The 13146-nt window shown below is 40.8% G+C and overlaps 1 protein-coding gene across 2 annotated transcripts; it reads left to right on the forward strand.

Moving 5' to 3' along the window:
* Positions 1-8092: 8092 nt before the first annotated feature.
* On the forward strand, positions 8093-13146 carry fdx2 (ferredoxin 2; the record flags this gene model as incomplete). 2 transcript variants are annotated; one of them, XM_080721023.1, is made up of 5 exons in its annotated part: positions 8093-8285; positions 8614-8665; positions 11761-11867; positions 12253-12340; positions 12556-13146. In XM_080721023.1, 5 exons carry the CDS (start codon positions 8093-8095, stop codon positions 12710-12712), a joined length of 597 nt encoding a protein of 198 aa, XP_080577149.1. In that variant the 3' UTR covers positions 12713-13146. The 2 variants fall into 2 exon arrangements, with proteins under 2 accessions (XP_080577149.1, XP_080577150.1); XM_080721024.1 differs by having other exon boundaries at positions 12253-12296.

The raw sequence follows: 13146 nt of genomic DNA on the forward strand, positions 1-13146 counted from the left end.
ACACACACACAGTGTTAGCCACATCTCCATTGTTCCATGCCACACTGATACCACTGGTCATGCTACTGTGCCCTTTAGACTGATGGCAAAACTAGTTTAGGAGACAGACAACTTGCAAACAAAAATTGGGAAAGGTTTTCGTGTCTGCATTTATTTTCTATTTACTGTGTTGTCTATAAAGGGAAAATAATTAAATACTGCAACACTTGTTTGCCAATTGCCACTCATTATTAGTATACAGTAAATAAGTATAATATGAATAGATTTTTTTAGGCAATAGAATTCATAAGTTGTAGTCTAAGAAGGCTACAAAAGAAGTAAAGGTAAAAGAAGAAAGTAAACGAAAAATAAAAGTATGGTCATTCTTTTACAGGCAAAAGGTATTCTGTGGAATGTAAGAGTTTAAATTATCATGGACATGCACTGTTTTCTCAAATCTACTTATGTAATCAAATAATAAAAGTCAAACCATGCACAGGGAGATAAGTTTCCTGTCTCAGGCTCCTTCGAGCCATTTCAGTCTGTAAGCAAGCAGAGCTGATAACATTGTTTAGACTGGCTATCTCTTGGCGAGGACGTGTCTGTCCAATTCATTAAGACAAGTTGTCTTTCTGTTTTGTTTTGCTTATGAGGTGGATGGGGGATGGATGGGTTCTTCTGAGGAGAGAGCGGACTGAAACCTGCCAGACAAATTTTTACTTTGTCGAATGCAACAGATTTTCAAGTAACAACGACAGGGTATAATAATGAAGTTTCATGTGGATCTGGGACTTCACGTGGCAGGTCTACGACGTCAGTCGCTTTGCCGTTTCTATGACTGTAATTCTTTACGTCTGGCTTCGTGTGTATAGGTCCCTATGTCCCTATGTCCGTATGCAGTACGAGACTAACGCCATAGAAAGTACGCAGAGACCGACATCACCACAGCTGATGTCGCAGACAGAACGGTCCATACACGGAGATATACTGTACATGTGTGTCGTGTTTGATACCATGCGAAGTGAGCACCGTTCACTTCGCACCGGTGTGATTTTTATTCAACATTTGGGCAAGGTTTCAGCTAGGTCAGACTCAGAGTGCCAATGACTTCTGTATATATAATATAAAACATGTAACATGTATAAAAAGTGGATGTGTGGAGGTACATCTTTGGCCTACTGGCAGTGTACACTAGACCTTTGGGGCTTCATTTTGATTGTAGTACCAGCTCTTATGCCTTAACTTAAAGGCCTGTTCATACTCTCTTCGACCACTTTTGTCGGAAAGGTCCGGTTCAGCTACAAAATTACGTCACTCATATCTTCTGAAAAGCATTACGCCGAATTAGAGTTTGTAAAGCTGCACGTCGGAAAGTCAGAACTCTCTGACGAAAAGTTTGGTGGTTTGTGACAATATGGACAGGCCTTTAAGTTAAGGCATAAGAGCTGGTACTTAAGACATTCAAAATACAGCCCTTGGTGGTCCATCATTATGCAAGATTAGCTCTGGACAACACACAACAAACAAAGAGAGTGAGACCTAATAGACGGATAGCTTCCTACAGAGCCATGCCGTTCATACTTTGCCATATAGCCCTACATCCATTGAGAGTTGTGGTCTTGGACAAAATATATATTGTACAAGGTGCCAAATTAATACTTTGTCATACGACTTGCCAAAAATAAGTGATTCTCAATGAAAGAACATGGTAGACTCAAAGAAGAACAGGAATATAAGAACGGAACATGCAGCACAGAGGTGAGAGACGTGTGGAGCAGCCTATGCCAGTATAAGCAAGAAAGGATATATTAACTTGGACTTGGTAAACATTGACCTCATCTTTAAGCCCAGAGGAAAGCTTATTTTACTTCTCTGAGGTCATAGAAGTTAAAAATGGATAGATAAAGGTTCAAGACCATCCAGCAAATAAAGACCCTGTGATTAACGAAAGGTCAGGAACACTCGACCTGTTACCATAAATGGAACATATTCCGTTCATCGCAAGTTTCATTATCAGTTTGTCTCAAAATTCTAATTAGGTGCACAAACTACAGGAAAGCAGAAGACCTAATTCAAATGAAGGAGGAAGTGAGTGAACCTTCTCTACATTTTGAACAGTGAGGCACCCTCATCAATAATTCCCCTTTACTGCAAGTTCCTACCATTGAAGTATACGTCTTTTGTTCCTCTTGCATGTCTGGATAGTGAAGCAGAGAAACATAGCTGTGGCTTGGAAAGGAAGAGGCCATTATCCTTTGTGAATTGGGCATGAAGATAGACGTTCAAAAAGAGAAAAAAATAAATGAAGGAAAAGGAGACAGAGTGGACCGCACAAGAACAGACGGGTGTGAGGGAGTTTGTTGCTATGTGAAGCATTAACATTCACTTAAAGCCAAGTTGGCAGATGAAAGCCTGTTGCCCAGAACCTGTATATGTTGGTTTAGCTGTGTGTCGTGGGTGCATGTGCATGTGTGTGCACATGTGTGTGTGTGTGTGTGTGTGTGTGTGTGTGTGTGTGTGTGTGTGTGTTTGCATGCACGTGTGAGCCTGTGCATGTACATGTGTGCGTGCATGTGTGTGCACTTGCAATAATTTTCCTGGTGGTTTGGAAAATGTTAGTTTTCGGCTCTATGCTACAATAGATGGGAGGAATTTAGGCACTTCCTCTCCAGTTTGCAGTTACTTTTTGCTGTTAGAATACGGGTTCTATGAATCAAAGGAAATAATTGTATGAACAGAATGTGTTTATGAAGAAATATGCTAAAAACCTTTTTCATTGAGACACTTGACATTGAAACAAGAAGAAAATATATGACTGCAATGAAAACGTCGCTGTACTCGGCTTACTGATTCAAAGAGGCGCGTCTATCATGTAGCTAACGCTCTCTCCCCAGAGAGAACGTCTATTCAAGTCTTCCACAGGGGCTCGGTGGGGAATTTGAAGGGTCAACTGCAGTCACCCAGTGAGTGCCCCAGCAGAGAAACCAGTCAGGGCCCACATTCATCTCGCACACAATGTTACACTTGTAAGCATACATGCACTCATTTGCACGAGCATAAATTCAATAGATATGATATTTGCATGCATGAACGCGCGTGCGTGCGAACACACACACGCACGCACGCACGCACGCACGCACACACGCACACACGCCGCACGCACGCACGCACGCACGCACGCACGCACGCACGCACACACACACACACACACACACACAATGTCTTTCCTCCAGCGCGTCATCTACTTTTCAGCACAGCGAAGAGGCCTTAAGCAGCTCCCCTCCCCTCAAGGGGCCTATCAATCATTCTGCTGACATGCGTTGGCTCAGGATTTGTGACTCTTTCAGGGTGTCAGCGGTTCCCAGGTAAAATGTATATGATTGAGAGGTCAGCATTTCACTGGTAAAATGTAGAGCACTGAGATAGATTTGCTCTAAAGTTTAGGAGGAACTATGGGGTTTCTGTGGAAAAGTGGATAATTGGTGGCTGTATTGTAACGTGTCTAAATGTATATGGAGCAATAATATACATGCCTACTAAAACATTTCCTTATTTTGGGCATTTCATTTTAGGCATTGAATTTATAGAATAGGGCTTTCCTTTAGTGTATTATAATTGTTATTTTTTTCCCCCTATTTTTGCAAACAAACAACAAAGAAAACTTTATTGGACTAGACCTATGACTTCCTTGCTGTGTATATTTGTTTACTCGTGATTGGTTGCACCCCTGTGACCTACCAAGTCTATGACCTCTTTCTGTGACATTTCTCTATCTAGTGTCAAAGGTCAACAGTCAGGGGCTAAAACTGTCTATCACTACCGAGACAGAGCAGTAGCTCACCACAAAGCCAAAGCCAAGCCAAGCAGACATCAAACTAAAACAAACACCAGTACGACTGGATGCTGGGCTGCTTTGAGTGTTGTGTGTGAAAAAGGTTATTAAAATACAAACAGCTCACCAGACCCCTGGGCCCAGTAAGCATTATAGTACATAGATTTTTACAATGTGTGACATACAATACTGCAATGGTATTAACATCACAAGAGACTTGTCTAAAGAGCTATAGCTTCCACATAACAATCCAAATGACGAGGCTCTCAACCGAGAATATATTTAAAAATCACACCCGTGTGAACTGAGCGGTGGTCATGGGGGGGGGGAGGGGTGCCTGTGTGTGTGGGGTGTGTGTGTGTGTGTGTGTGTGTGTGTGTGTGTGTGTGTGTGTGTGTGTGTGTGTGTGTCTGGCCTGGCCTGAACAACAGCGCCCCTCCCTTAACATGTGTGGTCCAAAAAGGTACTTCAGGCTACATACAGACACGCACACACACACACACGCACGCATACACACACAGCCACGTATAGGAGACGGTGTAACCACCGCTCAAAAAAAACAGAAATTCAGAAAGTAGCCGATCTACAAGTTCACTACAAGTCACATCGTGACCCATTGTGAGCTTATTTTCTTTTTTTATATAATCATTCATTAATGTCTAATTGAGCAAAAAGTTTTAAATAATAGTATTAGTGATATTGATTTGATTTTGAAGTCATATCGACCAGCCCCACGAGTCAGCAATGATACATATGGACAGCTCTTCTATCTTGACAACCATTCCCACACGATTAGAGCATGTAAGGGCATAGGGGCACTTTGTAACCTGTTCCTAATTAGTTACCCAAAGCTGCTAGAATGAGTCATCTGAGAGAAAGTAGTCATGAAGCTGCTTGTACAATTCTGCAATGACACCCACAACCACACTGCAAGCATTAAGATCATAATGATAAGCTGTGTTCAAACTTGTCCTGTTGTCAGTACACTCTCATGAAGGTCAGGGGCAATACAATATGGATGGTCCATAATGTATTTGATTGGTTGATTGATTGATTGGTCGATAGATAGACTCTAGATTGTCTCCATATGGTAAACAAAAGGGTCTTGTTTAATGAAACTTGGCAAGAAAGGCACTGGGCTCCCTTGTGAACAACACCCTTCTAACATGTGTGGACATAACATGTGTCCAACAGACTGACAGAATGTGCAATAACATATGGCAATTGTATATAAAACTGGTGCTGTCATACAAATGAGTACAGCCAGTATGCAGATTAAATGTGACATATGTTTTAATTATGTTACTATAACACTGCAATAGTAGAAGGGACAGGTCATTATGACTCGGTCACTACTAAACACAGAGATTCCCAAACATGTGCATCCAAAGCACACACATGCATGCATACATACAGTAACATAGGTCAGGTTCTGGGCTAGAGGTTTTTATCTGCCAACTTGGCATTAAGTGTGGGTCTGTGTGCGAGTGTATATCTTTGTGTGCGTTTAGGGCATGCTATAACAACGTATATAGGAGTGAGGTACAAAGACCTTGACTCAGACCAGTCTATGAAGAGAACATGTCTTTACATTTTATGGCTTTCCACATGGGAGGAAGTCAATACAGCCAAATTGGAGTGGGTATACTATAGATTTTGACCCCAACTTTAAAGCTGTCCTGGGCCCTGAGACACAAATCATTATGAGACACCAAGGAGTAAAAGAAACCCACCCTGTAGCACTTACTTCTCAGGATGAGATCAACAGTCATTTTAAAGTCACTCAGACCCATAAATAACATCTCACATGTCAATGTGTGGACCTCTGCAGGGGTTTACTACTCTGTAAGAGCTCAGGTGATGTGTTGGATGGGTTTTTCTTTTTCCTTTTCCCCGTGGAGTTTCAATGTTAGTGAGGAAAATCTGTTAGTTATCTCTCTCAGTGTGTGAATATGTCCATGTGTGTACGAGCAGAGGCGTCAATTGGGTATGGTAAGGTAAGGCCATACCTTGGCTACAGGGGAAAAAATTAAATGTACTTCTTAAAATAAATTCATCATGCCTGTTGCTAAGGTATTAACATGACTGGTGTCTTGCATGCGCGCGAAGGCGTGTGTGCAAGACACCAGTCATGTTGCCATACCTTAGCTTTTGCTGAACTGACGCCACTGTGTCCGAGAAGGGGGGGGGGGGGCTGTTACCAGTGGGAGGAGAGAGAGAGAGGAAGAGGATTTTAAATCTGACTCCAGAGTCCAGCCATAACATCACCTCTGTCTCTTCATGCCCCAGTGAGCTCAGTCATACACACTGGGCTACCCCTCAGTGCCAGCATGCATCAGATAGCCTATCTAGCTCTGGCGTGGTTTAAATCTGCAGCACAAACACAGTTAGTGAGCATAGCAGTTCATTCTTATTATGTGGCAGATTGCACAATGGGGATCATTCTATAATTCTCTAAATAATTAAGCCATAAAAACAACATAATTTAAAATGATTAAATAACAAATACAAACATATTTGGTTTTCAACCTTTTGCACAACAAATTGAATTGCAGCCCCTTTTAGTCACACAATATGAGCTATTTTTAGATACATTGTTCATGTAAACGTAGATCAAAAATAGTCACAATGTATCAATGTATGAACAATGTATAATCTGAAAGTCAGTGGTGGAAAAAGACAAAAAGAATTTACTTAAGTAAAAGTATCAATACTGCAAGGTATGAATATTCTATTACAAATTCAAAATGTACTAATAAAAGTACAAAAGTATTGCTATCAAAATGTACATAAAGTACCAAAAGTAGAAAGTACTCATTACGCAGAATGTCCCATTTTACAAGTTTTTAAATCTTTTGAAAATAGATGATCTACAAGCTCATAATGAGTCCCATTGTGCATTCTGAGCTTGTAGATCGTCTATTTTCAAATGTCTTAAATGTATATAGGCAGGCTTGTCAACTCTCCTGGATCTCCCAGGAGTCTCCTGGATTTTGAACCCCTCTCCTGGGAGTCTCCTGGATTGGCAAATCTCCTGGATTTCTCCTGGATTTTGTATCAAACTCCCAAAATTCACCAGAACACAGGAAATTACATCTACTATGTTAAAGATTTTCTGGGGGAGGACCCCCAGACCCCCCGCTTTAGGGGTGGGGGCAATGCATGCAAGAAAGATCATACAGATATTCACTTAAGTAATGACTTAAAGATGAGAAATCATTATTAAAGATGTCCTTTTGCTTCAGTCATCAAATCTGTACTCCTACATTTGGCATATTAGGCTGAAATTGTACACATGCTAGTAAAGTAAGCCTGATAAATGTATCAAACATGCACAAAATTCAACAGAACACAGGAAAATATATCTATTCATAAGTTTTGGGGAGAGGACCCCCCAGACCCCGGTTGGGGAGTTCCGCGCACCCCCCAAAAATAAATCTCCTGGATTCTGACAGTCCAATGTTGACAACATTACTAGTAACTAAAGTTTTCAAATGATTGCAGTAAAAGTACAATATTTTCCTCTGAGATGTAGTGGAGTATAAGTAAAAGTACTGAAAATTGTAAATACTCCAGTAATAAGTAAAAGTAACTCAAAATTGTGTTAGTACCATAGAGTTATAATAAGAAGGTTAGTACAGTATAGTAAATATAGTTACTTTACACCACTGCTGAAAATTATGAAAACAATGAATCGCCCGTCCTCCAACCTAATGTAGGTCTATAGCAGTGGTTCTCAACCTGTGGGTTGGGGACCCCGAATTATTTTGGGGGGTCCCAAGATGATTATTAATGTGACATTGTTTTCTCACTCAACAGTAAACAAACCATAAAGTTTAAGTGTATAGGGGATATCTGCACATATCTAAAGTGACAATTTAAGGACGTTTTAATACCTCTAAAATGGCAAATTAAACATTGGCCAAATTGTAAAATATTAGAGGCAGAAATTGTGTTAAATACAAAATATAATGCCTCAACTCTTAGTGCTCGTCAGGGTGGGTGTGGGGTCCCCAGTTAAAATATGATTATTTGGGGGTCGCAGCCTGAAAAGCCATTTTGAGGACCAACACAGGTGTTTTGATTAACTTAGAACATTGGTTCTATGCCAATCATCAGTGTGTTGGTCCTCAATATGGCCGGTTTAGGACTACAAATGCAACCCATGAAGTACGAGGGAGTAGCGCCATCTGCTGCCAGAACAGTAAACCACAAAAATATACAACTACAAGTTACTGTTTAACTATTGGCTGTTTTTCTCACATGATCATAACAAGTGTCATGGCGACATCCGCTGCTGTGCGGTCGGGCATGGGTCTGACTTTGAGACTCTCTGCCAGAGTTCTACCAGACTGTAGCACCTGTCCCGTCTATAGACTGTACAGTTGTATGAATAGTGCTGCCAGTTTAGCGAGGACATGGTCCTTGGGTCGTTTTCAAACCCTGATGATCCGGGATTTGCACTCATCGCTAGGTGAGTTCACCGAGTCGGTGGCTGGTCTGGCTACGTAACGTAATAATTAGCTTACTCAATGATGAGTTGTTGCTTGTATACCAGTTGTTTCATGGTTATTTCGATATACGAGACACATATCTTCAGTTTCACATTCAGTACAATCGCATTGCGAGGATTTTATTTAGATTATTAGCATTAAGACAGTCAGTGTGTGTGACATTCTCTGGACTTAGGCTGAGGCAACATTGCCAATGCCATCTCAAGGAGCTTGAATCATGCTTATGTTTACTGTCTGAAACGATAATGAAAGCTGGAAATAAACCTTTAATTTGTTTTCTCTTCGAAGGTCTACGCCACAGTGAGGAGGGAAGCTCCAATGAGGACGATCCAGAAAATGTGTAAGTTGAATAAGGATGTTTTCCCCCCGATGGTGGTGCTATAGAGCAATGTTACATCAGTCGTGTTTTCGATATTCACGTTCACTTACCGGTATGTAAACAATCGTATTTCTATCTGTACTGTAGTGTACACCTTTAGGATCTACGGTGGCTGCATTTTTTAAATAGTTCACACAGTTGTGCCTCTATAGTAAAATGGAAATAGCAATGCTGATGCTTTTCTCCCTTAAAGGATATTCTAGGCTGAAACAAAGATGTTCTTGTGCTGAATCCCTCTCTCACAAATGTCATGTGTCATGGAAAGCAAGATGCTGTGTGTGTGTGTGTGTGTGTGTGTGTGTGTGTGTGTGTGTGTGTGTGTGTGTGTGTGTGTGTGAGATCATCTTGGAGGAGTGCTGAAAACGAATGTACTGTGCAACCTTTCTATTTGGTTGTTTATTAGCCCTAGAATGGCTGATATTCCATACATTGCATGTACAGTGCCTTGCGAAAGTATTCACCCCTTCACCTTTTTCACATTTTGTTAGGTTTTTTCTCAGAATTCTAGACACAATGTTGCATAATGACAAAACGAAAAAGGTATTTTAGAAAGGTTTGCAAATGTGTTAAAACAATACAAAACTATAAAATCAAATATGCATAAGTATTCACCCCTTTTACTCAACACTTTATTGCAGCACCTCTGGCAGCAATTAGAGCCTTAATTCTTCTTTACTATGATGCTACAACTTGGCACGCCTATTTTGGGGCAGTTTCTCCCATTCTTCTTTTCAGATCTTCTCAAGCTGCATCAGGTTGCTTCGGTGCACAGCCATTTTCATATTTCCGACTGGGTCTGGGTGGGCCTTCTCCAGAAATGGGAGAAGACCTCTTTGTTATCTTGTCTGTGTTTAGCCTGCTTGTCCTGTTGGAAGGCGAACCTCTGCCTCAGTCTGAGGTCCAGAGCCCTCTGGATCAGGTTTTGATCATGGATCTCTCTGTAATTTGCTGCATTAATTTATCACTTGATCCTGACTAGTCCCACATTTCCTGCTGTTAAAAAGATATCCCCATAGCATGATGCGGCGACCACTATGCTTTCCTGTAGGCTGTAGGGATTGTGTTGGCCATGTGATGAGCGGTGCCTGTTTTTCTCCAGACATTACACTTGGATTTCAGGCCAAAGAGTTCAATTTGTTTCAACAGACCAGATCATTTTCTAGGTTCCTTTTTGCAAACTAAAATGGGCTGTCATGTGCATTTTACTGAGGACTGGCTTCCATCTGGCTACTCTACCATGAAGGCCTGATTGGTGGAGTGCAGCAGAGATGGCTGTCCTTCTGGAAGGTTCTACCATCTCCACAGAGGAACACTGGGGCACTGTCAGGGTGACCATTGGGTTCTTGGTCACCTCCCTGACCAAGACCCATACCAGCTCTAGGATGAGTCCTGGTTGTTACAAACTTATTGCATTTACAGATGATGGAGACCACTGTGTTTGTTGGGACCTTCAATGCTGTGGAAAGTTTTTTGGTAACTTTCCCCTGATCTGTGCCTTGATACAATCCTGTCTCAGAGGTCTACAGACAATTTCTTTGACTTCATGCCATGGCTTGGTTTGTGCTCTGACATGTTACATGTGGGAACTGATAGACATGTGTGTGCCTTTTATACATGAACTAAAATCAATTACATTTACCATAGGCTAACTCTAATCAAGTTATGGAAACATCTCAAGGATGATCAGTAGGAACAGGGTGCACCTCAGCTCTATTTTGAGTGTCATAGCAAAGGGGTAATACATTTGCAAAAAATCTAAAGTTATTATTTTGTCATGGGGTATATAGTAGTGTGGAGAATTGAGTAAAATAATTCATTTAATATTTTGAATAAGGCTGTAACATAACACAATGTCAAAAAAGTGAAGGGGGTGAATACTTTTGCAAGGCACTGTACATGTATTCCATAGCACAGCCATAGAACACAATACATTTTCGTGGAATGTGTACTCACCCAATAGAGCACTGAAGTCCCGACTCCTGACGTCACTTGAGTCATTCATCCCCGGGGGCATGGAAGTAATTTTTCTATGGAGAATAACAGTGTCATCTTAGAATCGGCTCATATAAGAATTTTAGTCCAAAAATAAACATTGTCCTAGCCACATTGTCAGGGAGATGGCTCTGTATAGTTTATTATGATAGTTGATATAGACTACAAAACTAGAAAGATGCAATTCTGGGAAATTGCAAGTGTGGTTGCTGTGACGCGAGTCACACTTGCAAAATAATCCTGTCTTACCAATTGAATAATAAATGAATGCCCATATATGGAGATCCCTGATGTCGTCCATATTGAGCCCTTATCTCGGAATGCCCATATATGGACATACTGGTTAAATGATCATTTTACCATTTGGCTTCCATGTCGGTCTCATGTGGTCTATGTCAGTCATCTCCATGTTTGGGAAAAGTGTCATTTTTGCATTTTCCCAGGTAGGATGTGTAAATGATGTCAGACTTCAGAGCTCTATAATTAATTGCCACTACTAGGAGTCAGCGCTGGTCATCTAGTATTATCTCAATTTAAATTAAATTGTCTAACTGAACATAAAATGTGTGTTTAGTGATATATCAACACTTTCCCTTGATCCACATTTTCTGTACGCAATGGGATGACATTGACAGCAGCACTTCCTGTACATATGGGGCACGCAAATTGACAAGAGTAATAACAATTACCTGCACCAACCGCAACAAGCCTGTCAAGCGTGTACCCCATTCGTGCTCATTGAAGGAAGTTTACATAAATTATGATTAGTGCTGCTGCTGTTAATGTCATCCCATCACTTACAGAGAATGTGGTCCATGTGAATCCTGTGGCAAAGAGAGATAATATACAAAATTCATGTTTTATGCCAGAACATTCAAATAGATATCATAGATGACCAAAGCTGACCCTACTCACAGCAATTAATTATTGGGTGAGTAGACTGAGTACACAGAGTACTTCATATTAGAATGCTGCAGAGATTAACCCCTGCATTATACAGTATATGGCTGTGTTGTGTGGATGCAATGTATGGGTGCTAACATTATTTGGTGACTGTGTTTTAGGGTCAATGTGGTGTATATTGATCGGTCTGGGAAGAGGATCCCGGTGAAAGCCAAAGTAGGAGACAACGTGCTCTACCTGGCTCACAGGCATGGAATTGAATTGGAAGGTGAGACTTGCATGAGTCTTTTCAATGTCAATAAATAAGTCAAGCATGTTTTTGAAAGATTAAGCAAATTTCACATAGTGTGATATAGCAAAAAGACTTTTGAACAAGGACATGGAATAATTGTTCTTATTTACACACACATACACCTGCTAATGTGAATTTTACATTGTACTTCCATTACTGAAAAAGAGTTGGCTACAGCTAATTATAAGTTAAAGCAGATATTATTTATTTTCATAATGTGTATTAAGTGCGTGGTGCCATTTTATGTCTTGTTTGTATTTGTTTTATTATTGAACTGAAAGTTTGACTTAGGCTACCCTTTTTAAGGTGTGACCTTCTGATACTGAAATGTAATCTAATATGAAATGTCCCTTTCCACCAGGAGCCTGTGAGGCATCACTAGCCTGCTCAACATGCCATGTCTATGTGAGTGCAGAACATTTTGACAAATTGCCAGAATCAGAAGAAAGGTAAGCCTAAAATATTGTATGTAGTTTTGTTAGACTGTGTTGCCTGGCATGTTCTGATTTTAGCAATGCAAATTATTAATCAATTATCTGTACACTGTGGAATTGGGAACTTATATTCCAGAGAGTATGTAAGCAATAACTGATCAAATAATGTTGTGCCATGATCTTCACCCCTTGGTAATTTTTCAACTGATCTTACTTGCGATCTCTTCCAGGGAAGACGACATGCTGGATATGGCAGCGATGCTCAAGGAGAACTCCAGACTGGGATGTCAAATAATTCTTACCCCAGAGCTGGAAGGAATGGAGCTAACCCTCCCTAAGGTCACCAGAAACTTTTATGTGGACGGCCATGTTCCCAAACCACACTGAGCGGAAATAACTGGAGTTGGTGGAGAGGAAGAAACTGAGAAACACAAGGGTGTTGCTGACGAGTTAGCTACCTGTGCCACTGGTTGAATGATGGAGATACCAAGATACAGATGCGTCTCTGATGGGAAGGCCCAGAGCAACTCCCAAGTGGAACTATGTTCGAGAAATTCCAACATGACAGAACAGCCCTTGAGATAACAGATCACTGAAGTGGGTTGTAATTGTAACAAACGTAACGTTTAAGCTGAAAATGGTTAAGACCTGGAAGAATGGCAATAGTTGGTTTCCACTGTGATGGAAAGTCCTCAGACAAGAGTCGAGATATCCTCACAACATAAAATCCAACAAGCTGAGCTGTTAAACCCCAAAAGGTGTAGCAGCACAGGATATTGTTACACATTGTACATCTTGGTCTTAAAGGAGTAGTTCACCCC

This window comes from Nannobrachium achirus (assembly GCF_963921795.1).
Source record: "Nannobrachium achirus genome assembly, chromosome: 3".
NCBI classification, from domain to species: Eukaryota; Metazoa; Chordata; class Actinopteri; order Myctophiformes; family Myctophidae; genus Nannobrachium; species Nannobrachium achirus.